The sequence below is a fragment of the Pleurotus ostreatus genome (assembly GCF_014466165.1).
Source record: "Pleurotus ostreatus strain PC9 chromosome Unknown scaffold_4, whole genome shotgun sequence".
Lineage (NCBI taxonomy): Eukaryota > Fungi > Basidiomycota > Agaricomycetes > Agaricales > Pleurotaceae > Pleurotus > Pleurotus ostreatus.
The window spans coordinates 779,533-805,025 of record NW_023503159.1 but is presented as its reverse complement, the minus strand read 5'-3'; the positions used below and the strand labels follow the sequence as shown (position 1 = coordinate 805,025).

Genomic DNA, 25,493 nt, shown 5'->3' with positions numbered 1-25,493 from the left:
ACGCCGGAGCTCCCACCAATGAATGAAAAATCAACAAAAGCCAGGCCTATAAACTCTGGGAAACCTCTGGAACACCGCAAGCGCAGAAGAACCTCGAACAAGAGAACCAAAAGACAGCCGGCGGGGAAACGACCAGAAAACAGCGCAGACGAGCACACGTGCGCCGTGCTGGCAGCTGTGGAATGGGGTGGGCTAGCGCTGGTCGGGATTACGAGACGAAGCGTCAAAATGGGCGTACTCAATGGGACGAAAAGGATCAAACGGTCGAAATGCACGGTATTTTCGTAGGCGTCGTCATCCTTGTCCGCGATTGCGATCGCGGAGTGCGAGGAGGAAGGGGAAAACTTCCTACAGCGCAGGAATGGGCGTACGCAGTCCAGCACTCCATAAATCCTACATCCCACGACACCAGACGCCGGTGCGCGTATGTTAGAACTCGAACAAGGAGGCTGGGAGGTTAGAGGGGGATGGGCATGAGCTTGGACGGGCGGGTGCGTAGATGAAGGGAGAACATTACCACCGGGGCAGGGGGAGACGCAAATACGGACGCTGATGGATGAAAAGGGTATGGAATGCGAACGAGGAAGGGGACAATGGAAACCACGAATGCCGAAGAACATGAACGCCCATGAGGAGAGGGGAAACGCATGAAGAAGACCATATTGCACCGAGGACTTGAGGACACGAAAGCAGCCGTCATCATCTACGATTCACGAGGGGAAGTCAGTACGCATACGAAGAGGGAGGGAGTGAGACGGAAGGAACGTTTGAGGTCAAACGGGTCGAAAACGAGCAACACAGGGAGAGCTGGGGCGGTGGCCAATCTTGCTCGACGAAGGCGAACGAGGCTGGACTTCAACGTCGCGATACGAACAGAAAATCACGTTTATTGAACTTGTGACGACGCTCAGCAGATCCATAGGCTTAAGTGTACACTACATTAAGTATATATTGTCCTGACCACTGGATTCAATATTGTTCTGTGGATCATTTGTATTTGCGATGGCTAGTATGTACGACAAACAATGAGAAGGTACAAATAATTGCTTTCAGCCATCAAACCTCCCTCCTTCTCACCGTCACCAACAACGCTCAAAGGTATGCCCTGCCTTTCATACGGCTTTTCTCTTCTGACTCTCGCTTGCTCACAGAATCATGTCGATTAACCAAACATACTATACCCCCGACGTTACTCACAAACTCGCGATGGACGTCTACAACACCGCGATTCTGCCCTTTGGCGATTGCATCAAGAATGGAGACGCGCTCTGTATCACGTAAGATCGCTGTTATCCTAACGTTTCAGCAACTGAGGACTGTGAGTACAGAGGCGCGTCGAAATCTCCTGGACTCGAACTATCGGCGACCGTATACGTATATCGCAATGGATTATTGCGAGCTACAATAACCGTCGACGGTAACGACCCCGAATTCGCATCATACGACGGCACACGCGGTCCCGTAGAGCTGCGCAGACACTACTTCCCCCTCAGATTCGGTCACTAAATCCTCGTATTCCATACATATATTGAATCCCTTCTTGCGCGTGTATCACTTACAACTTGGAATGAATACATACCGATCGATCGATCGAAAACGGCCGGTGATATTTTGAATATACATTGATTGATACTCAGAGTATGAGCTCATTAATAGGTGTGATTAAATGGAAGAGATACCTGGGAGGATATGCTGAATATCACCAACATATCCTCCCAGACAAAAGCTTGGGGATATTTTGATTTTAATCACTCAAGGTAGGTCTGATTTTCATCTAAGATAATTCCAGGGTATCCTCTCAGAGGAATTTTTTATTGTCAGCTTCATTTAATCACTATATCTCCCTTGAATGATATGATGATGATATTTACAATTTCAGTGCATGGGATATGATGATTTTATTTTGGTTGAAATTCAGAATTTACTATTAAATATTGCTGTCAGAAGTACAGTGTTTAAAACTTGAATAATATCCGCGTGTCATCACAGTATCACCGTCAATGTTTTCGGGCAATGCCCGCAGTGACTCAACACTTGGGCCACATGTATTTGGTTCATGTTCAGAATTCCCAATTGCAACTATCTGAACTTTGGTGCTTGTTTTTGTGGCATCTTGCACTGCATAAGGGATGTTGGCAACTATTGTAGGCCATCCCCACACTGATTACTCTCACTGAAGCTGTTCTAAGTGCTGCATTGCAAATTGGGCCTCATCGCCCAACCTACGGTTGGCCTCATTCGGCCCCTGGTTAGTTTTGGGTGCCCTCTTCATGCCCTTTGCTATCAGGGGCTATCAAGGTGTTGAAATAAGCTGGTGAGGTCGCGCGAATTCCGAGTGAGCAAGTAGATATATTGTGTTTGGCTGGGACTCCAGCAAACGCATAAAGAAAATGATACATGCACGCGACACGATATTACGGTAGTCACGTGCATCTCCTATACCCCTGTACCGCCAAGATTGCTGAAATCCAACACAAGGGGGCTCACATGACCACTTACTTGTAGCGCCCTAATGTCGTCTGGCGATATTAGGCGCTCACTCCAGCCAATCAGAAGAGAAAGAGCTTTTTTTCGAGCAAATAAAGACAAACATCCAGACAGCCAATAGCGGGCTGAGAAATCCCGGCCGAACCAATGAGATCGCTGTTCCTAGCTCCTCGCTGGACCCTGTCCCAAAGTTTCAGAGCACTTCATACTAACGAGCCTCCATTCCATTCCGGTCTCGTAACGTTCAAGTTCGCGCTGTCCTCTATCATGGTCACTGTATTCATCCCCAGTCTTTCTGACCACCCAATGGCTCGTCTAGACCTTAAGGGACCTTTGCAGAAGACTCTGTCCTTTTGGGTCTCACCACACAATCGGCTATGCTACGTCGGCCGCGCTAGTCCAAGACGACCTTTCCAAAGATCCTCAAGACACCAACCATCTCGTCAATGGAGTCGTGATCAAACACAAATACATTCTATGCTCACGCACCCGGTAGATTCTACACCACTTCGATAAGAAATCGTCTGACACTGGGATGTACGCTTTGTGCATGCAAGTGTCGTGTAGATTGCCCTTGTCAAGCGCCGTATAGCTTCTCAGACGACTCCCAACGATACGAGAGGGGCAGAGTATAGGGAGAATATCCTAAAGCGTGATGTAGGTTTCAAAGGGCAGGCATGTCATATCATCCTCCTCGCACGCGGAACTGAGGTGAGCTGCTTCGTATCTTGTTCCATAGAAAACATGCCAATCCCACGAATAAGGACATCCACAAGACTCCTGTTGCACCCTTCAGCACATCAATACCACTAATCCAGAAGACGCCTTCACAATGGAGCGGCCACCACCGCGGACGGCCGAAGCTCGTCGCGCAGACTGAGAGAATCGCCGGAAAACCCCAATGTGTACTACGGATTCGAAGCACGGTCGGCTGACGGAGGACGAGGTAGGGACTCTATGTCTGAGACTGTGCGTAGGACGGTAAACTCGAGATTGGGGATTGTGCTGAGAATTGCGCCTCAGAGGGACACCGCCAAAATGAACTTGACGATGAGGGTTAGTGCTTTCTGGGCTTCTGGTATGCCGCGCACGTGACGAGAATCATACACGACGGAATATCTGTTTACCTCCCAGTTCTCTCACAGTGCGTGCACTTCTCCACGATATCTCAGCCAAGGTGCTGGCGTTTCGTCGGCGCGCTCGTCCAGATTTACCAGTGTGTTGTCCCGGTCGGCCCGTCCGTCTTGCCGATGAGAAAGCGGCATTGAGAGCGATAGCGAAAATAGCGGATGTCTTACAGTACGAAGGTAACTAGCTCGAGGTTGTGTGTCGGCGACCATGAACTTGAACAGCATGATGCGACATCTCGTTTGGCCTGTCGTGTTTGCCTTGGTCGCTGGTTCTACCTGTGCAGCAGCCCCAGATTCTGTACAGATATTTGCCGCAGGAGCCACCCCTACCACCCTCCCTTGCACCTTTTCATTCGCGAATAACAAACTACGGTACAATCTATGTCCTTTACTGCACAGACACAAAGGAATTACCGGCGAGAAGACAATAGAAGTCGATCCCCGACCAATCAAAATCCGCATTGTCGAAGAAACTCCTCCCACGAGGACGACCAGTGTTTATTCCATCGGACTGCGGAGTGCTTTGGACTGGAATGGGACGCTTCCAGCGGAACTGCAGGTGTGCGAGGTCGTCTCTTGCTTAAATGGCTTCTTTACCTAGGAGTATCAGTGTCCGAAGGGCACCTGGATTTGTCTGATAGGTAAGGGTACCATCCACACTTCCTACGGTGAGCTTACTCGCTTGAATAGTGGAGAACACCCGCCCATCCCATCCCTCGGAGCCGAAGCGTCGTTTACAAGTAATCCCAGTCGCTGGCGCACCCAAACTCGCGCCGCGTGCGCAACTCGGTAAACGAAGGATCCCCGAGACAAACGACACGGAAAGTAAGCCCAGGTTATTTGCGCGTGTTCTGCTGTTCATATGCGCACGGACTCAGCCATAGTGCAATACCTCATCCATGGGGGATCTTACACGGATAGACCGCAGATGGCGTACTTTCAATTCATCTGCGATGCAAGTTCGAAAGAGGTTCGTCTGGGCGACGGGTCTACATGCAAAAAAACTAATATTTACTCAGCCGAGTGAGCCTACATACCTGTGGCGATGGAACGGTACACATACATTTGAGTGGAAGTCCCGACATGCGTGTCGGGAGGCATCGCACGTTACAACTACAGCTCCGGGAGCTACGGAAGCGCCATCGCCTGGAGGCAGCGACGACGCGGAAGACCCAATCGCTGAACCACCGCAAGTCCCAGACGAGGTGGTTGAGCACATACGACCAAACCCCGTCTTGGTCCTGGCGACTGTCGTCGGGACAATCTTGTATGTGTTGACGCCATTCAATTTACGTGTCCCTCGTTAACCACATGAACTGGTAGGCTTGTCCTTCGCTATGGAACCAAACGCTCAGTTTTCAGGTAAGTGGCTTGTGTCACTTCCAACGTGAATTCCATGTACTTGCCCTGACGATTGCACGAAGCTCTCTGTTTAAATCGCATCATAAAAGTTCGCGTCGTGAAATACACCACGTGGAAATGGAACCGTTATCACCTAGTCAATCCTATTCCATGGGTCAGCCGCCGAAAGAGAGTTACGGTAGTTTTACTTAGTGGTGAATACAAAATAGACATCGTTGTAGGAAGCTCGAAAGACATCTTCGTTCCCTCGTTGTGCAAAGGATTTGCGAGGAGCCCCTATTGACGTGATTCAGGGACGCGGTATGTGAACGCGCGAGCGGACCGCCGGACACCGTTTCGCTACTTTCGCGAGCCGGAACGCAAAATGCCGAATTCACCTCCTCGCGAACCTTTCTCTAGTCCGACATACTGCATCGCGTACGTAGCCGTGCAAAAGGACTGAGCGCAGAGCAATCTGTGGACCTCAAATGGTTAGAGGGCAAGGCTCCAGCAGCTTTACCAACCGGGACGTCGTTTGGCATACCATGGGCGCAAGGGGACATTGATACTACACCGATTTCTATCGCTTCAAGTGATGGTCAGAAAGCGCTGCTGCAGAGTTGGCCTTTGCCCTAGTAAGTGGACAGGACATGCATTGTCCGCCGCCACCGCTCCTGCGGATAGTTTTTCTATTTCCCAAGGGACTTCGGCGGAGCCAACGTCCCTTGTTTCGGTCTTGCAGAACAACAGCTCCATCACGGGTACCACTGGCGTGTCATCCTAGTATCTTACATCCATGCAGGACGACGCGCAGCGCACGCGGTATAAGTAAGTATATGTATTGTTGCATTCGTATGGGACCTGACTCAATCCAATATCAAATATCAAAGCCATTAGTTTGACAGAAATTGTCGCCGAATATATGTCAACGGATTCAGAGATCTATCTAGCTTCAACAATCATATTTGTTGTCCATCGCCGTCTTTGATTGGTCGCCAAGCATAGCGGGGACAATGAGATTGATCTACAACCTCTGCGGCACAATGCTCGACACTATGTAATATGACAGTCCGACGCCTCCATATACAAGTCGTCTTTCACCGTCGCTGTAATACGTTGTTCCAAGTACAGTGATTTCATCTTGAACTCGTACAGGTTTTTACCATTCTCCTTGGCTTCCCTGGTCTGGTTGGCCTCGTATCTTCCTCGTCGGTGGTCTCAGAAAAGTCCGGCAATGCACCCCAAACCCTCCTGCTCTGGCCGTGGCGAGATTGACCCCTGCTGGCATCGTCTCGCCCCTCGAAACGTTTATATCGCTTGTTTCGATTGTTCCTCAATGCGAATCTATCGGTGAACTCATCTCTACCTCCGAGTTGCTGTGGTGGCTCCAAAAATGGTGCTCCAACCCAAGACCGGCTCTCGCTGTGCTCCCGTCTTTTGCAGGACTCCAATCTGCGACCAATTGAAGAGCCTCTACCCAAACTAGGTTCTTGGGCAACTGGGGCGTTGCACCGCCGTCGAGCTTTGGATTTCTTCTGCTTTTCTACCATCTCAGTCGCCATGTTCTGCGATAGTGTCTCCATGCGCTTATCGTGCTCTCGAAGCATGCCCGCACGCTCCTCCTGGTCAACACTGCTGCCGAGGTTCAAAATGAGGTGCATTTCGGCACGGTACGCTGCACGGTGGAAATCCTTGTATCTGCTTGCGCACGGCGAAATCGACCAAGAAGAAATCGTCTTCGAAGTTCGAAGGCGAAAGAGCTTTGAGTGTCATTCCCATCGGGCTACAATATGGCACTCTCAACGTCTGCCCAGTTCCGGCATTCGATGTCGATGATTCGCCGGAAGCAAAAGTAGGTTTCCCGCTGGTATGCTTGCGACTCCCGGTCAGCGGATATAATTGCAAAGCAAATTAACTCCTTACTCGTGGCCTATCATCCCTGTTCGTTGTGACTGAAACTCGGAGCCCTGATATCGCCTTTGGAACGAGAAACGATGCCCTCGGTGTATTTTGCTGCGATGCAGTCTGGCATCTACTGAAGCTTGGAACGAAGTCGGGTGGGCGGGGTGTAGCTTCTTCCTCCCATTCAGAACAAGACGAGCCATCGTCCGATGTAGCTGAGTCCTCACGGGAGCCACGAGAATCTGCTAGTCCAACTCCAACGACCCCTTCTCGACTTCTCCCCCACATCCCCGCATCACAGCCCAAGACATCGGTCATGGCCCTTATCTCCCTCGTTGGCGGCTTCCTCGAAATCCCAGCTGGCTCGAATACATCCGCTGCGGTACTCTGCCTTCTCCCTATCGTGGCCTCGCGGAGCATTATCTTGTGCTGGCCCGCTTTACGCCGCGTGTGCCAGTAATCGAATGCGTCTAGCGGTTCTGAGGCGTCGAGATGAAGACGTCTATGGCTGGATAGGACTGCTGCGGTCATTTTACCGACGCTCTTGGATCGTTCGACGACCATCGCTCAGCTATGTCTCCCTTGTATATAGACAGTGACCCTGCCGACTTCTGGTGGGCTTACAACGGAGACAGCGCAAACCTCATCAAAACGTTCCAGATGCTGCGGAATCTCTCTAGGTTCATCAAAGAATGCTGAAGCATCTTATTTGCAACGGTTTCAGGCCGCGGATTGTAGTGGTGGGGGGCACAGAGTTATGCCAGCAAGGCCCGTCTTTCGTGCGTGGATCGCATCACCTATTGCGACAGCGCCCTCAAAGTGAAGCGTCTAATCATAGCTTTGACTGATTGGAAATTCTTTACGGTGTCTGATCCGACCTTCACATGTAGTGCTTACCTGGTGTAACTGGTTCTTGGGATCCTTCTTGATGATCTATCCCACGTCTGCTCTTAATATCGTACCATCATGCATCATGTTGAGCTTAGGTCCGCATCAGCCTGAGTCTGTTTCTCTCGGAAGAGATTCACCGGTCAACTAGACCCTCGTCTTGCCATTGCCCGGACAGATGCACTCAGTTGGTGCTTTCGCTGTATGCCACAAATGTGTATTGCTACTTCCGACCCTGCCCCTCGAGTATCGGGTCGCACGCCAAATTCTGAGAGCTTAAGTGGCTTGGTCGAGGCAACGATTCCTATATGAAACTCTCATACTAGAAGGCAGAATGGAAAACATTGCCAATCCTAGTAAGTACTATCGAGGATGCTCAGGACCTCTACACGTGCATACTACGTGCTGGCCAGCGCGTGTTCGCAATTTCCCCTGGCTATGCCTTAAAGACTAAAGTAAGGGATTTTGTGAAGATAACAAGTCCATTGGTGACCCCCAGCATTCATCTCGCATTCCTCACAACGTACGAGCTCGTTCGTATTTGACCCCAAGCAAATACGGATTTTGCACACTACTTTGGAGGAAATGTCCCCGGTTGTCGTCGAGCCGAACCTGATAAGGCACCTCCGCTCGCTCGCCCTAAGGGGCGAGAAAGCCTCAGCGTAAAAAGCATGGGGCAGTTCAAAGTGCGTCGATGAGCCCATTGGGTTACTAGGATCTCGTTCTCGTTCTCTGCCCTCGCTTTCCCTTAGAGTCCGCTCACCCCTAACGTTCTTGACAGGGGGTATCGACAACTCAACCCACCCACAACAACGCATCAACGCAAACAGTATTGGGTTTGGGTTCCAGCCGCGAAATGGTTCCACTAATTTACCGAGTAGCTATTAGCTCCATGCTACACCTTGAAGAACTCACTTGATCCGCTGATTTCACTCCGGAACCGTGGTATGACAGTGAAACTTGGTGGAACTGTATGAAATACATAATTTCTAGTGGTCGAGTTACCTCCCGGATCGTAACTAATGACTCCAAACCCTATGTCCACAGTCAATAACGACGTATGCGTAGTCGCCTCGCCAGGCCCACGTTCAAGCAGTCCTTGTTCGGAGCTTGCACCTACATAACCGCTAAACGCACTTCAGGCTTGCTCCAAGCTCCTCCAGGCCTCAAATACGTTCACAAACCCTTCTTCTCAACTCCCGAGTGTTGTTCATGCCCAAGTTTCATGCTTTCCGCACATCCCACAAATTTCGTCGTGATGCTAACAGGTATATTCCAGGTCATGGTCCAGGTATACATCATGGGTCGTGCAGTCGTGGTCGTGCAACAAATAGAGGCAGGCTACAAAATACGAAAACCAGTTCGTTCATTACTACTCGTAAATAGGCTGGGGGTGCTAATTATCCCGAGCCGGATGCAAGGTACTACTCTATGGATGCTGGGACGAGAAACGGGCGATTGCTAAATAAACAAACAGAAAACACGTTGAAAACGGGGAACGCTAAACGAGGACGAGGCAGGATGAGAAGGAAGAAAATGCAAGGGAGAGGAAGAATAAGAAGATATAATAGCGACACAATGCACTTGCGGAACGATGAGCTCGGGACGTGGATAGCGATGCGATGCAGAGAAGGAAGAAACCCATCAAAAGAAAAGAAGAGAAAAAGGAAAATAGAAAAATAGCAATACATCTTCAGCAACTGCGACACGACAGCTTCTTCGACAGCAGTTCAAACGGCAGACGCGGGCTTGCTCCTCATTTGCTTCATGGCCTCCATCGCGTACCAGCCCAACTCGTCGCTGTTGTCTTGTTTTGGTGCGCCGGGGGTCCTCCCCTCCACATCCCCGGCCCTATTGTTGGCTTGCCCCCACTTGAACCCCCCACCCTGCGACATGCTCCCGGTACGCCCGCGCCCGCCCGTCGGAGGAACGCCCGCCTTCCCCTGATGCAATGCCGACGCTGCATCCTGCAAGAACGCTTCGATATTCATCCCCGGCCCTTCCTCATCCCCTCTGAACGATATTGGACTCGCATTTCCCAGCGCACTCGGCGTCCACCGCACATGTTTCGCCTTCGTCGACTTACTCTCCGCCATTCCGCCCACCAGCGAGTCCCAGCCCCCAACCGTCGACGGCCCCGAGATCGTCGACCCCGAGTCGTAGTCCTCCTCGTCATACGCGATGATGTTGTCGAACATCTTGCTTGGGACGCTCGGCTTGGGTTTAACGATGTTCGGGTTTTCTTCCATGATGTGCCGTGAGTCGGTGGGGAGCGCCTCACTCATACCTTCCGTTTCCTCATCGTCCGAGACCTCCTCGACCATTACACCCGACTTCTTCGACGCCTTGGTACCCTTCTTCAAGATGGTCCTGCCCTGCGCATCGGCGGCACGCCTCGTGCCATTAGCCACAGACGGCTCGGCGAAGAAAGCGGGGTCGACAGGGCTTGGGGGAGCGGGCTCAGACATCCTACGAGCCCTCGCTGCGGCGCTCATCGGCTTCCTATCCCAAGGTTGTTGTGATTGCTGCTGCTGTGGTTGCGCGATGTTCCCCGTAGTCTGCTTCGCCTTGGGTGGAAGCCATATCTCTGGACGGGACGCCATGTGGGCTTGTGCTTGTGCCGACGCTGACGACGGCTTCGCAGACGACTGATCGGACACCGTCCTCAACACCCCAGCGACATCCGGGGCTTTCAGTCCCCCTGTGGGCTGATCGGAGCTCGCCCTAGCCACGCCCGCGTTCCCTCCCGGCATCCAAATCCCCTGCGTCGGGGGCTGCAACAAAGTGCTCTTCAGCCCACTCAAAGCCGCCGAGGCCGCCTGATCCAACGTCGTCCTGGAGGATGTCGCACCCGCCGTCGCGGTCATAGGCTCGTCGTCGTCGAACAGCGAGAACTTCCAGCGCGCCGCTGCCGGCTCCTTCTGCGCCGGAACCTTCGACTGCTGCTGCGACCCACTGCCAGCCGGGACGCCAGCGTCACTCTTCGACTTAGCAACCGCCGGCTCCTCTTTCTTCGCCCATGGGGACTTGACTGACGGCTGTGGGACGGGTGCCTGCTGCAGCGCCTCCTTCGAAACAGTCACCTTCCCCCCAAAACCTCCTATACTCCCCGCATCCTTCGCAGGCTCCACGACCTTCGCCGCGACCACAGACTCCTTCCCTTTCGCCTTCGCATCGACCTTCTCGTTCGACTTTGCCGCAACGGGAGCAGGCGCAGGTGGTTCGGGGGCTGATGCGCCCTTCTTCCCCTTCTTCTTCGCCGCCTTCGAGAGCTTCGAGTTGTTGACAACAGGCTTCGGCTCTGGTTCCGCTACTACGGCTGGCGCGGGGGCTGCTGGTGCTGGTGCACGTGCACTAGCAGCCTTGGTAGTTCCCTCCTTCTCCTTCCCATTGCCCGACCTCTTCTCATCTCCCAAAGAGGACGACGCTGTCGATGCTGCTGACGCGTTCTTGCCTGAGAGAACCCCTGTCGCCGATGACGCAGGTGCTGAGGCAGCCGTAGATGGTAGCGTCTCCTCTGGCCCTCTGGGACTCCCATTCTGGCTGGATCCAGCCCCGGCAGTGGGCGCCCACGAGTCGAACTTCTGCGCCATCTGCGCCTGCGCGGCGAGGATGCTCGCAATCTTCGCCTCATCAAATGCGAACTCATCAACAGCACTGTCCTCCATTGAGGAAGAGGACGATGCCAAAGGCACGGACGAGATCGACGGTGTGAACGACGATGGTGTGAAGAACGCTGACGCAGCGTACGAGGCGTTCGACGATGTAGAGGAGGTGGATAAGGCGGAGTCGAGCTGTGGGGGGAAGAGCATAGACGCTGAGATCGGCGCGGATGATTGGGGTTTTGCTCTTATCGTCCCCGAACCGAATCCCATCCCCATCCCCATCCCCATCGACGATGACGAAGACGAAGCACCCTTGCTCGTGGCCGCCGCAGAAGAGGAGGAAGACGACGAAGGGGCCGAAGCAGCCTTGATGTGGCCACTGACGCTGCTCGCACTGGCAATCTCCTGCTGATGTTGCTGTTGAGGATGCGACGGGCCAACGACCGATCGCCTCTTAATCGCATTCCGCCTCTTCCTCCTCTCATCATCCACAATCTCCTTCCGCTCGTCCTCCTTCAGCTTCCTCAAATGAACCATCGTCTTCTCATGCTCCACAATCTTCTTGTTCTCCTCCTCGTAGCACCTCCTCTCCCGCTCCCGCCTCAGCAGCGCCGTCTCGTCCTCCGATCCCTTCCCCTCACCCCCCGCACCATTGCCACTCCCACCTCCACCATTACCACCTACGCCACTACCACTACCCCCGGCGCCCGGGATCTCAATCTGATCATCATACAGCCCCAGCTTATGCAGCTTCCGCGACCTGAAGATATCCCGTATCAGCGCCTCGTCCGCCGCCGCCGCCTCCTGGTGGAACTCATGTATCTTCCGTATCCTCACATCCATCTTGAAATTCTCAAAGTCCGCCTCCTCGGAGGTCAGCTCGACGTGTACGGGCCCGCCGCTATGCGCATTATTTCCATTATGATTGCCGTGATTATGGTGATTATTGGAGGAGGTATTATGGGTGTTGGTATAAGTGATGTAGTCTTCCTGGGTGTTGAGGACGGGCCCGATGTAGGGTGGGCCGGCGACGCGGGACCGCGACGTGGTCGTGGTCGTGTTATGATTAGTGGACGCAGGCGCATTTCCCAGGCCCGAGCCCGAGCCTGATGCAGAAGACAACGACGAGGTCGACGCCGACGAATCGACCGACCGCTGCGGCTGCTTGCCAGCTTGCTTCGCACTACCCGCCTGCGCCGTCTGCGTCTGCGAGCTGAGCCACCCGCTCTTCTTCCCCGACGCCGTCGCCTGTGTCGGCGTGGCATCCAGCTTCCCGCCTGCAAAGTTCCACCCCCCAGGCATGGGGTCCGCCGCGATGGTCTTCGGCGCCGGCTGCTCGGGCGAGCCCGTGTGCGATGTCTGAGTGGATGTGGCGGTCGAGGAGAGCGAGAATTCCGTGGACCAGCCGCTGAGGGAGGAGGATTCGGAGTGGAAAGAGGAGGCGGGGTGCGAGGGGAAGGGGTTAGAGGACGCGGGCTGTTTGAGCTGTGTGTATGCGTTGCGGGGGTCGAGGTGAGATTGAAGAGCAGATAGACAGGGAAAGAAAGAGACATAGAAGGGAAGAAGGTGCGTGCTCATTGAATAAACGAGAAATGAGGGAGAGGTAAATGCTACTCACCACCTCGCTGAAGAATGTTAGATCCTCGAATGGGGACGAGCCTCCGTCGTCGTCATCATCATCCTCGTATACGCGTGGATGGCCGAATGATGAGGGGTTGACGAATGCGTAAGAGCCGCCGACGTTGTTTGGTTGATTGGTCGAAGCGGTTGGCGTGGATTGTGAAGTGGCCAGTGATGTGGGATTGGTGGATCGGGATGCACTGGGCAGCGAAGATGCCGCCGGTACGGAAGTCTGCAATGCGGCTAGTGACGCCTGGAGTGATTGGGGGGAAGGCTGGGGGTGTTGCGGCGTGGGGAGTTTGGAAGACCCGGCTACAGGCTGCTGGCCAGACGTTGACGGCAGCGGCGCTTGTCTGAGCAGGGACTGGATCTGCGTTTGCGTCATGGCGTGAAGCAGCGACGAGTCTTCCTCATCGTCCTCGTCGTCGCCCTCCTCTTCCTCCTCGTCAAAGTCGCCGCCGAGAAGGCGCTGAACAGCCATTTGCTCACCCTCGGTCATGTCTACCCAGTCCTCGTCCTGCAGCCCCTTCTCTCCGAGACGCTTCTGCCACTCCTCCCTGCCGCTCAGTACGAGACTCTTCCTCAGCGATAGACGCACGGCATTCTTCGACTCATCGTGCCCCTTCTGCTCTTCCTTTTGTTTCTGAAGCTGCGCCTTCTTCTGCGCTTCCTGTTCTTTTTGTTGTTGCTGCTTTTGGGCAGCTGTCAGGCGTTTCTTGGACGCCGGTGCGGGTGTGGGTGCGGAGGATGAGGATGACTTGGCATGGAAATCTTTATCCATCTCCTTGAATTTCTCTGCGCATTTTTTCTCCATCGTGCTCTGCTGCGCCTTGAACCATGTCTCGAAGTCGCGCCATTCCTGGCGGACCTGATCTGAGAGGGCCCTGCGGGTGTGTGGCTGGGCGCGGAAGGGGTTGGGGAACATTGTGTGGATGCGAAGTTTGAATGTGTGACGTGTGGGGTGGCGGCGGTGGGTTGTTTGAAATTAGAATACTCTGTCGGTGGCGCAAGTGAGTTCGCTGGCAACGACAGTGGGCACGATGCCTCGCACGACGGCGAAGACGGTGATGATGGTGGTGAGAGGGAGAGGGAGGGAGGAGGGGGAGGGAACAGTGGGCGGGTGGATGGGCAGAGGGGTAATATAAAAACGACGGTCTTACAATAAAAATTTGGCAGGTATGACTCGTTCTTCAATTCAAGCCACCGAATAATCCGATTTGGCTGTTTTTCCGGGCACGCCGTGGTGCTGCGAGGCGAGGCGTGCTGGGATCTGGCCGTGCAATGCGGCGAGGCGAATATGCAGGAAATAGGAAATGGGAAATAGAACGGGGTGGGATGCCTGCACTCGAGGTGACACGCCTCGTGTTTTGAATGATACAAAAATATAATATAATATAATATATCTATCCGGGTCTTCTCCGCGATGAATCCGCACCATTTCTACATATGGACGGTTTCGGCGCAACAAGGGCAGAGGGTTCGCCATCCTCGACTATATGCGCATTGCGAATGTATGCGGCATCTGCATCTGCATAGACCATGTCCACTAGTGACCATGCTACTAGTCAGATAGGCCCATTCCCTCGACAGCCTATCGCGCTTGGCCCAGCTGCTGTGGCACCTCGCTCGCATGCACCACCCTCGCCGAAACGTGCTTTGGGCAATGGGCTTTTTGATTCCGCGGTAACGGTAAGCACTCCCGGCCGAAAAACGTGCTTTCTACTCCAATCCCAGCCCAGCTCATCCCCATCCGCTCCTCCCCATGTCCACCACAATTCGCCTTTTATGGTAAAAATTGAGGTCGCGCTTGGCACTCCATACTCTGCCCTCGCGGCTCGCGTGGCCTGCCGCCTTAGCTTTAGCTCGGACAATATACAGCGAAGGAATATATAGGGAAGTAGGGACGATCAATTCCGCACACACTCCATGTCGTCGACTGTCCTCCAGCCTCCCAGACTAATAAATTCTTTCAGTCGACGCGGCTTGCGTGATTAATTAAGCGAATGAGATAGCTATCTAGCTATCGCCTTTAGCGTAGTATGTTGGACGTCAGACGGCAATAAAGGGGGTGCCATCATGCTAGGTGGTCTTCCATGCACGGATATTTGGGTGCTAAGATGCCGTAGGGAAGCGGAGGCATTGGACTCCTTCGAAGATATGTCGGAGTAATCTTAATGTACTCATGATCATCGTACATCGTATGTCGGGACGGGCGGGACCGTACCGTGCGGCAACTGCGGTTTCCCGTACGTACCATACCGTACATATCGTTACTACATACATTCAACCGTACCGAATCTCGACCGCAACTAGTGCCGGTAGTTGGTGATTGGAAATCCTTTGCTTCCATATTCATATCACCAATACCCATATCCATATCACCAGCATCCAGAACTAGAAGTAGACCAGCGAATATTAGCGTGAGGAATATGTCAGGAATCTTGCGAGACATTTTGGGCGTTTTGGGACCCGGCCGACGCGCATGATACACATACGCATATGATACACATCCTTATGATACTCGACTTAAGCTTTATGATAGATAAAACATATATAGAACCAACACATACCGATATGAAGACGGATGCGAATACAGGTACCAGATGCGAATACGACTACACTCTAGCCCGACTGGACGATTAAACAGCATGACACCAACAGCCTGACTGGATCCCGCAGCCAATGGCATGAACGTTCGAGCGTCCAGCTGACCGAGCGCCGGCGCTGGAACCTTTGGAAGGCGCGAAGACAGAGCTTATTCTCTTCCACCACTCTCACATCCCCCTCGTATCTAATACTCGGTATTTCTGAGTGGACGCGACATAAAAATATACGAGATACGCAGCTATCACGCGCCTGCGCTGGGAACCGCTGGGAAGTCGGGAAGGCAGGGGAAGGCACCGAGTCTGAGCCTCTGAGCGTAAGTCTGTATCCGTATAAGCTCGAGTGTGGATAATAATAAACGAGTGTATAAGCTTACGGGTGTATTGGGCCTATTGGTGTATGATAAGAAGGGAGCGTAGGTTATGTATTATAACCGACTCCCGAAGTTGTCTAGATGGAAGGAAGGAGCGTAAGCTACGGCGTAAGCTACGGAACTGGAAGTACCACCGTAGCAACACTGGCACAAACAGAAATAGAATGATGGGAAGAAGGAAGGACTGAGAAAATGGGGGAGGAGAAGGGGAAGGAGAAGGAGAAGCACCCGAGAAATGAAGTGTCGCGTGAACGTTCGAACAGGTTGAACGTTGACGAGCACCTGCTGACCCCCCTCCCGAGATGTCGTACGCATCATGCTGTTATCGTGACAGCGCACAGCTCATGGGCGTCCGGGCGTCCAAAGCTTCAAATTTCCAAGCATCCTTTTGTTTGCTGTCAAAGAAGCTAATCCCCGCTAGACACCGCTGGACGTAGAAGTCGGCGGAAGAGAAGTATTGCCATACTACGATAGGGGCGCTCAGGGGCATGGACTTGGAGGCCGATTCGGTGGGAGGGAGGTGAGAGGAGAGGTGTGAAGGCACACGACATATGCAGTAACGGCCACAATCACCAAATACTCCACTTCTCCTTCTCCGCCCGTTCTCGTACGTTCTCTCATGTACTCACACATACTCACATCATATCTGCACCACATGATATGCAGCATAGTTATCGGCAGGCCGCTCACACGGAATATAGACTCAGACTGCAGACTCGGAGGCTAGAGTGGATTACGAGGCCATCGAAAGACATGGAATCACTAGGGAAGGACGGAAACAAATATGGAGACATGGGCTGAACATGGAAACGGTTCCGCCGCCGCTAACACCACCACGCCACCACCACCACCGACCCGGGACCCCGTTAATATTATAGCCATAGAAACATATGGATATAGTCGCCGGTGAGAGTTAAATAGTAGTACTCGTGGGCTGTGTGGGGATGACGATCACCGGGCGGCCGGTATTCATTCGCTTGTAGCCGCTTATTCTCTCTTTTTCTAATTTCTCTCTTATTCCCAACTTCGCAGGCAACCCTCGCGGTGAATGTCTTGCCCGAATGATGATGATGATGGTGGTGGTGGGGATCATCATCTTGTAGGTACCTTCGTACCCATCGGAACGACCTAATCCTAATCATGAAAGGCACTGCGCTCAGTTGTTCCGCTCGTAACTGAATAACGGTGCAACGGTGCATCACATCAAAGGTCAAAGGACCAAACACGGTCCAGACTCACATATGTGCAAAACTAGGGATGCTGTGGTGCAGGGGTGCGGCATCACGAACGCGCGGGATGATTCTGATCCACTGATTCGCTGATCCACGCCTCGCTGATCTGTTGGCGCCTCACCACCCAAACACCAGGACACCAGGACACCAGGGCACCAGGACGAACTGATACTCGACGTACACCAAAGCCCCACGAAAGAGCGAGACGGCGAGACGGCGAAACAGAGCTGGATTGGGAACTCGTTGTCATATTGCAGATTAATGATTAACAGGCTGTACTTGACATCTAACCTGTTAGCACACCAATCTGAGCCAAATATAACAGCAATCCAGTCGAAGGAACACGCCCCAATCGTTCATAGTATAGTACGTGACCATCGTGTCCATTCGAAGCATTCAACTACAGGGGTTTGGGTGTATTGTTAGCTAGGCACTATCTCTATAGCATTGCTGTATACCATCAACTGCGCATTACACACCAATAAACTAGAGAGTGTATATCCTCTATTCCCAAGTTCAAGTTGGCGAGACACGAGTCGACAAAACATGTTTGATTTAAGCTCACACGTACCGCCATGCCGGGTGAGACCCGACTCTTGAACCGATTCTAGAGGTAATGTAAGGGGGCCATGCGGCTTTTGCTCGTTTACCTCCCAGTTTGCACATTATGAAACCCAACCGGTCACCCAAACCCAACTCAACCAGCACCTAGCAATGTAACACGGAAACGAGGCTGTTGCCCAATCCCAGTCCTTCGGCGACGCTGGACATTGTTGGGGGACCTCGTGTACATCCTCCATGGTGCGTTTCATCCATGATTAATTGAGATTGATTCGGCATAGACCCATTCATTACCCATCTACACACAAATTAGAGTTGGTTTTGGCCATATCCGAGGTTGCAATGAGTTTACAACTCAAAGCCTCGAGGCATCCGGCTCAATTAACGATTAATTGATTTGATTGAGCAATTATAGATGATAGATGGTAGATAATGAGGCTGGAGATTCCGGGCCTGTCTGGCTTCGATAGACAATGCAACGTGAGGGTGCGTGCCGGACAAGGCGTGTTGAATTCAATGCGTTGAAGTCTGGTGCCAGTTCGAAAGGGGCTAGGGGCCTGGGAAAGTCCATGACCAGGGGGGTCGGCCGATGCGGCGTCAGACGGTGATCCAAACCCAAACAGTAACCCAACGCCCAACAAATTATTGGCGGTGGCGTAGCGCAGGAATCAGGATATACATCTGCCTGCATCTTTGATTCTTTGGGGCTTTGGGGACGCGTTTTGATTATTCCGTTTGATACTCGAACCTCTGATTTGTTTCTCGACCTTCCTTGACCCGTTGTTACAGCAGCTGCGATCCTTCGTCGACCCTGGTCCCTAAAAACGCGCAAACCATGTGTACGAAAATTAAAATACGGACTAGGCTGGGAAGGGAATATGATGCAATAGAAATAAAATATATACCAGAGGAACCTGAGGTACACGGAAATTGCAAAGAAAAGGTAGACAAAGGAAGAGTGACAAAGATACATCGAGTACGAAGATGAAACATTTACTTACCACACCGCGTCAATGCTACTACGCACCGGTTGCAGCTTTCCAGTACGCTCTGGTCGAATCCCTGATCGTGCATCGTGCATCATGGTCAAGCGAGAGAGATAATGCAAGAACATACAATCACAGAACAGACCAACCCTCTCGCTACTTCCCGCCGATCCGAAGTCTTGAAATCAGAGAAGACAGGACAAGCCAGGATGATACACCAGGGAAAGCAGCAACCCGACGTTTTCATTTCGGGTACAGTAGTAATAGAGTGTGTGCTATTGGCGCTACGTATGTCTGAGTATGATTTGAGTATTAAGTATGATATCAGGAATAGAATATAGGATATAGGATACCTCCGCTATATTCACATTGCACAAGGTGATCGACGGTGTATTTAGGGTTGAAGGGACCGGGAGCGAGGTGTAGATAGAGAGTAAAAGATAAACCGGGAAATGAGAAAGAGAAAGGAAAATATTCACCGGGTTGATAATAACATAAAGAAAGGCTTGGTGTTTACCGTAACGCCGACAAAGACGACGAACAAAGCCGAGATCTTCATTAAGAGCGCTGCCATATGCCGTGTGTAGGGCGAGGGGTATCGATTTTGAACGTGCTGACTTCAGCGTCGAACTTCTTTGGAAGGTCGAATGTGTCGAACCGCGGAGGGGTCGAAGAATTTCATCTCGGCTAGAGTTCCTGTGGACGGACGTATGATGTACTGATGCATATGGCGCAGAAAAAGAGGGTACTGCGTCATGGTCGGCAAAGAGTGCTGATTGAGAACCAAAAGGGGTACGCGAAGAGAGGTTAGACTGATCAGTGTCACAAACCGTAGGAGACGAGTTGACTTGCTAGTACCCGAGCGTCTTAGCGAGGCATGGCATCAAAAATTGGTGCGCGGTGAGAGGGGCTGCAGCTTACGATCACCTAGCCTCGAGGGGGTGCATAGTGGATGAACCTGCCTGTGGGCACTATAGCAGTACACGCTTGCACTTGGGATGATGGCGAGATTTCCCGGTGGTAGGGGAAACCCCCTTGAAGAAGGGGCGCACCGACTTCCTCGCACCTTCAGACCGAGATGAATTCATTTCCTCTTATCTTGCGCGCTTGAGCATGAAGTAATAGGTCTGTTAGGAGTAATCATGGCATCGGCGTGGTGATACTAGGCAATCCGTTGCAAAAACTTACGATTTGAATATACCTCGAACCATGACGCGACGTATTGCGATTGATATCACGAAACTCCGTGGTCAAGAGTCAAGACAATGCACTTTGGCTCAAAATGAACTTCGGCAACTTCATGAAGGAAGAAGTATCATGACAACATACCTTACTATTAGTTCGTAATCTTCGTTAGCAAACGACTCTGATCTCCTCTACCCTTTCGTCCTTTCTTCGTTGCTGTCGCCGTTATTCGGTGCCTTCTGGTTGTAGCCCACATCAAGTGTGCTGCGGCGGTTGGCGTTGAACGAGGGCAGCTTGTCACTGTACCGCAGAATAGAAGGGCCGAAAGTCAACCCGAGCCATCTGTCGATTGGTTTATACACGTCGTGGGCTCACCATCGTTATCTCGTCTCTGTAAACGCCTCCCTCAGTGGTTCTCATTTCATTGTCGCCCGTCGTTCACTTCCAGGCCTTCACCCTCCAACCCTTGCTTACATCCTCTTTTTCTTCTGTAAATTGGCATGCCCTGCTCTGAACATCACCGTCAACCTGAACTCACCCCCGTCTGGAACCAGCATACTTCGCGCTCACTGTGATTGATCATGGTTAGGTACAATACGTAGACCATGGACGTTGCATAGTGGATGATGGAGGGGAACCAGCCGGGGAATGGTGCGGAATACTCAATGGGACGTCGAGCGTTTCAACCTCTAGAAAGAAATCAAGTGAGTAACTCACCCACTCGTTGCACCTCTTCGAGTATACAAACAGCCTGCAGTGTACATGTCTTCCTCGATTAAACTGTCGACAGAGCGAGGGGATCCCCGTCTTTCCCCTTCTTTGATTCCTTTTAACCTTTTCTGTTCATCTCGTCCCAGGACTCGCTTGCCCATCCAAGCCTCTTCCGTCGTGTTCCTTCGTATGTGCTCATCCCCGTCCCCACACTCGCCATTGCTCTCGCTTCCTAAGTTGTCCGATTTCGTGCCTCTCAAGTTTGAGATGCTTTGATTGGAAAAGAAGGGTTAGGATTGCGCGGGCGCCTAAGAATACTTCCCTAGGGTCTCAGGGACCTTGTTATTTACACACAACAAGGCCACTCACGGCACTGGAGTAACCGTATCAGAGAATGGTCGAAGGCAGAGATAGAATGAATGGATGCGGCGTGGCGGCTGGCTTCGAGGATTGATCATCATATTCTCCAAGAGAGGTGGCATGGTAGGTATCATCACGAAAGTACTCAAGGTCTAACCAGCATTGAAGTAACGCCATTCGTTATTCATGTCTCATATATACATGAACCTTGGGGTACGCAAAATCATACGTAGACTTCGTTACAATTACAGGACCTATGAATTATTGTGAAGCCGCAATGTGCTCGTGTGTAACTTCGTCTTGGTTGACCGATGCTCTCACCCTCTCCATCGCATCTCGCATGGTCGCGCCTCGCTCTACAGTAATGAGCGTGCCATGCTTCTTGACAGTGCCATCCTCTGCCAAGTGGAATGGGCCATTCTTCCCAGTCGGATACAGCCAAAACGCAAACCCAGCGGTTATTTGCCCGGCTTCATTCACTCGGCCGTGCGATGCCATATAAGTCTCCACCGCTGAGAAATTATCGGCGTCAGATATCTCGTCGAAGGCATCGGAGGCGAGGAGGGCAGAGAGCAAGGCAGGGTGGTCCGCTGCTGTCGACCGCGCTGTTTGGAAAGGATATTGTGTTCTGTTGACGGTGACGGTGTCTGATTCAGACATATCTGCTTTTGCCTAGTATCAGTCTGTTGAATGACAGGTTTTCTTAGCAGTCTCACCTAGCTGTGGTAGATTGCTGTGGAGAAGTGATACGCATCATGACAGGAGATTCGTCCTTTTATATCCGAAAGGTTGGTATCGAATACGGACGTACACGAATATGCTCCTGTTTGGATAACCCAATAAGAGGATGGCGGCGAGCAAGTGATGGAGGCACAGAATGTTCAAAAGAATCATGGAATGCTTCACACATCCCAACCGGACGCTAGAAGACGTACTCTGCAATGGACGTAGAAGCTAAAGTTCGGGTACAACCAAAGAGGGAGGTTACATTTCTATGTTCGCAAAATTCAAGGTATACATGCTGCTATCCTTCAAGGAGAACGGAAAAGTCGCTGGCAAAGCGAAAGACAGTAGTGTAGGTGTAATAATAGGTCCACACCATACTACAATAACAGTAAGCCATAGGACTATAAAACCGGTAACTGTTGTCGACTCTACCTCACCCTCAAACGACTCATCAATGCAATACCAAACCGCTATCCTAGTTGCCTTGACTTTCATTCTCCCAGCCCTTGCATCCTCGCCTGGAGGTGTCGGTGGGCGTCGCCTACCGAATCTCGCGGATAGGGACACCGAAAATGTATCCGAGTCGGACTCGCACAGTTTATTCTCGGTAGGATTTCTCTGATCTTACTTCGTGTGATACGCAATCTGAAGGTATACCATCCAGGTACGAGCCGCCCAAGTCAGCTGCGGCAGCATTCAAGTCCATGATAAAACTGAAACTGAACAAGCTGAGCTAGCAGCTAAAGGGTAAGCTGGCGGTCTATTTCCCCTGAAACTCACGCACATTTCCTCTGAACAGGTGTATTGCCGCCGACTCGAAGGGATTGAAATCAAGCCATAATTGCTTCAACAAGGGGGGGAATGCCTACTTTTGTAACCCAAGCTGTTTCTCCAAGTCTCAGATGAAGAAGTTGGGTGCGGAGAATGGTGAATGCTTCGTCTGAAGGGTGGGGGCAGGGGCCATGTAATAATAGACGATATATCATGGCCAACCAGACGAGTTGGAATCACATCGCAGGAATGAGGCTATGATCGCACTGACAATCATAGTTATTTACGGACTGAGAATGGTCGAGATTGTACCCACTATGCAGAGTCTGATATGAAGGGTACTGAGCTAGTTGGGTGGGACCAGTGCCGGACGTAGGTTCACGGCTATGATGTGCCTTCGTATCTTTTGGGACCGCGGTGCTGCGTGACTCTCTGAGCTGATATCGTAAAGAAAGCCCCTGCTTCAACGCCGACAAACGCGAAGTACAAAGCCGAAATCTTCATTGAGGTGCACCACCAGATGCCGTATAGAGTACGAGGGTACCAAGTTTGAACGCACCAACTTCAACGCTAGACTTCGAAGCAGCTCGAATGTGTCGACGCGCGCAGGGATCCATCTCGCTTGCGACGAGTGGACCTGTACCCGAGCGTCTTAGCGAGGCATGGCATTGAGAGAAGCTGCAGCTCACGATCACCTAGCCTTGAGGGGGTGCAAAGCAAATGAACGTGCCTGTGGGTATCTTTGGGATGCCCCTTAGAGAAGGGGCGCACCGACTTCTTCGCACTTTCAGACCGATATGAAATTCATTTCCTCTTATATTGCGCCTCTTGAGCGGAAAGCAATGGCTCTGTTAGGAGCAATTATGGCATCGGCGTGGTGATACAAGGCGATTCATCAAAAAAAACTTACGACTGGAATATGCTCGACTGGTTACGAGACATGACGCTGCTGCGGTTGACATCACCAAATGCCGTGAGCGTGTCAAGACAAGGCGCTTTGGCTCAAAATTAACTTCGACAAATTCATGAAGCAAGAAATTAGCATGGCAACCCACCTTACTAGGTGCTCGTTGACTTCGATAGTAAACGCCACCAGCATTGTAGTTGCTGCGTTCTTGAACGAATCATCGCCGCATATGAAAAGGACGTCCTACACGAATCGATACGAGAAAGTCAGCATGTATTACTCTTCGTATCTTCGTCTTCCCGAAGACCGCGACGCGTTTCTATCTCTGGAAGGGTGTGTACGTCAGGGAACCGTTTCAGATGCCGCTAGGTAGTCTTCAAATGCAACATACCTTGCATATTCAATTTCCGGGAGGCCGGCCGGCGTTCGGTCTGGTGATATACTTGTGATATGAACGTAGCTTGAAGCTTGAGAATGGGGATTCACTTCAATCGCTCCGCGGGACCTGTGTATCACCACGACGGCCGAAGAACGCTTTGATCACCTTCACAATCCTCCGATATTAAACACCCAAGCAACATGCCGCAACAATGATCTCCAACACGCCGGACGAACGATGACTTCGGCCGAAAAGGCAGGGCACTTTGAAGACACTAGTGGGGGTAGGAGGGCTCGCAAATGCACGGAGTTGTAGGTGGGTGGATGCTCTGGGAAACCAAGCAAGGGATACGCGAGATTCCGAGAAACTGTTATTTGCGAGTAAATGTCTTGATCTTGAGAGCTGTGAGCTGTGAAAGTTAGTATCTAGATTTCAAACGTTCACATTTAGGCATTCCATGTCATCAACCGACACCGAAACTACTCACGAGAAAGTAAGGTGACGGTGCTGCCCCTCGAACAACTCTAGAAGGCATAAAATATGAAGCTAAGTGAAGACGACACACGGGAGTATACGTTATGCACGGAGGAGGTTGAGCAACCAATGGAAGCATACCTTTGACTTGGGGCGAGTAAAGGCTGTATGGCTAGACTCTTCCCTTGCCTCTTCCCCGTGGTAGCGGCGTCATTAAACAGACGAGTCCGCTGATGGAGATGTGGAGGCAATGGGAGCCCGGGCTGCGCAGCAACGAGTGCTAGACCCCAAGAATATTCTAGTGTATACTTGACGAAGACTGTCCACACCCCAAAGCAATAGCTCGCGCGCGATCCCTTGCGGCCCGGTCTGAACCCGATAGGTAGGTAGATAGCTTCACCAGCAGAAGAAGATCATGCCGGGCTGAAGAACGAGCCAAGGAGATATCGCATGACATAGTATGTTGCAACGTGCCCCGAAGATCGAACACGATCGGATGCACGGCACCCTGCATGACCACTGTTGCCACCTCTGCGGGGCCAGGTACATACGGATTCCCAGGTCGTATTTCCCGAGTGGTGGGTTGGGCCAAGTTAATTAAGCTCGAGGACTGTTTAGTGCTGATATCCGGATGATCGATGACAAGCACTTCCCCGGTAAGAACGTATGTGGCAGTAAAGAATGGAAGCACGGAAGAAGGCGAGTGTTTCTCAAGGTAATATCGGTGAAATGGCGTTGAGGTGCATCCGGGTACATGGATGTTCGCCAGTACCGAGTCATGGGCGATCAGGAGGTGAGCGGGAGTCCGACGAAGTGGCGATTGAGAAAGGTGAGGCGTTCCGCTGATGAGGAAGAGTGGCTGATCGGTATGTGTAGTTGGGGTCAAGGGTGCCGTGAGCAATGCCAGGAACTGGCCAAGTACTTGAAGAGAGAGATCATGAGAGTCTGAAAGCAAGCAAAGATATATTGCAATCCGCTCCTATGTCGGATGTACAGTAGCTGCAAGAGCATGTGCACGTATCACTCTAGGTCTGGTCGCCACCTACTGCAGACTCTCAGCGTTTCAGCCTTGTATCTCGGCGTCCGTTTGGGCATCTTGGAACGAATAAGATGTCGGTATTCGGAGATCATTGCGACAATATTGATCGACATGCAGATAGCTGAGAAGCCAGAACTAAGCCTAACATTGGACGTTGATCCCCGTGAGCTTCTAAAGGTTGTCGCTATCGCTGAGGCACATTTTGCCATGGT

General features: G+C 51.9%; 6 protein-coding genes across 6 annotated transcripts; 3 read left to right on the top strand and 3 right to left on the bottom strand.

The window, feature by feature from the left end:
* Positions 1–3,840: 3,840 nt before the first annotated feature.
* On the top strand, positions 3,841–4,924 carry PC9H_006089 (uncharacterized protein; the record flags this gene model as incomplete). Its single annotated transcript, XM_036775643.1, has 5 exons — positions 3,841–4,176; positions 4,228–4,264; positions 4,308–4,442; positions 4,502–4,587; positions 4,637–4,924. 5 exons carry the CDS (start codon positions 3,841–3,843, stop codon positions 4,922–4,924), a joined length of 882 nt encoding a protein of 293 aa, XP_036631662.1.
* Positions 4,925–6,094: 1,170 nt separating this feature from the next.
* On the bottom strand, positions 6,095–7,424 carry PC9H_006088 (uncharacterized protein; the record flags this gene model as incomplete). The annotated part of the gene is made up of 3 exons (XM_036775642.1): positions 6,095–6,590; positions 6,640–6,830; positions 6,882–7,424. The coding sequence occupies 3 exons, from the start codon at positions 7,422–7,424 to the stop codon at positions 6,095–6,097; spliced, it is 1,230 nt and encodes a 409-aa protein (XP_036631661.1).
* A 2,054-nt stretch (positions 7,425–9,478) lies between these two features.
* PC9H_006087 (uncharacterized protein) lies at positions 9,479–13,898 on the bottom strand (the record flags this gene model as incomplete). The annotated part of the gene is made up of 2 exons (XM_036775641.1): positions 9,479–12,838; positions 12,972–13,898. The coding sequence occupies 2 exons, from the start codon at positions 13,896–13,898 to the stop codon at positions 9,479–9,481; spliced, it is 4,287 nt and encodes a 1,428-aa protein (XP_036631660.1).
* A 614-nt stretch (positions 13,899–14,512) lies between these two features.
* PC9H_006086 (uncharacterized protein) lies at positions 14,513–14,866 on the top strand (the record flags this gene model as incomplete). Its single annotated transcript, XM_036775640.1, has 2 exons — positions 14,513–14,662; positions 14,708–14,866. The coding sequence occupies 2 exons, from the start codon at positions 14,513–14,515 to the stop codon at positions 14,864–14,866; spliced, it is 309 nt and encodes a 102-aa protein (XP_036631659.1).
* Positions 14,867–21,246: 6,380 nt separating this feature from the next.
* Positions 21,247–21,645, bottom strand: PC9H_006085 (uncharacterized protein; the record flags this gene model as incomplete). The annotated part of the gene is made up of 1 exon (XM_036775639.1): positions 21,247–21,645. The coding sequence occupies one exon, from the start codon at positions 21,643–21,645 to the stop codon at positions 21,247–21,249; it is 399 nt and encodes a 132-aa protein (XP_036631658.1).
* A 520-nt stretch (positions 21,646–22,165) lies between these two features.
* PC9H_006084 (uncharacterized protein) lies at positions 22,166–22,655 on the top strand (the record flags this gene model as incomplete). The annotated part of the gene is made up of 3 exons (XM_036775638.1): positions 22,166–22,318; positions 22,376–22,458; positions 22,511–22,655. 3 exons carry the CDS (start codon positions 22,166–22,168, stop codon positions 22,653–22,655), a joined length of 381 nt encoding a protein of 126 aa, XP_036631657.1.
* Between the last annotated feature and the right edge of the window lie 2,838 nt (positions 22,656–25,493).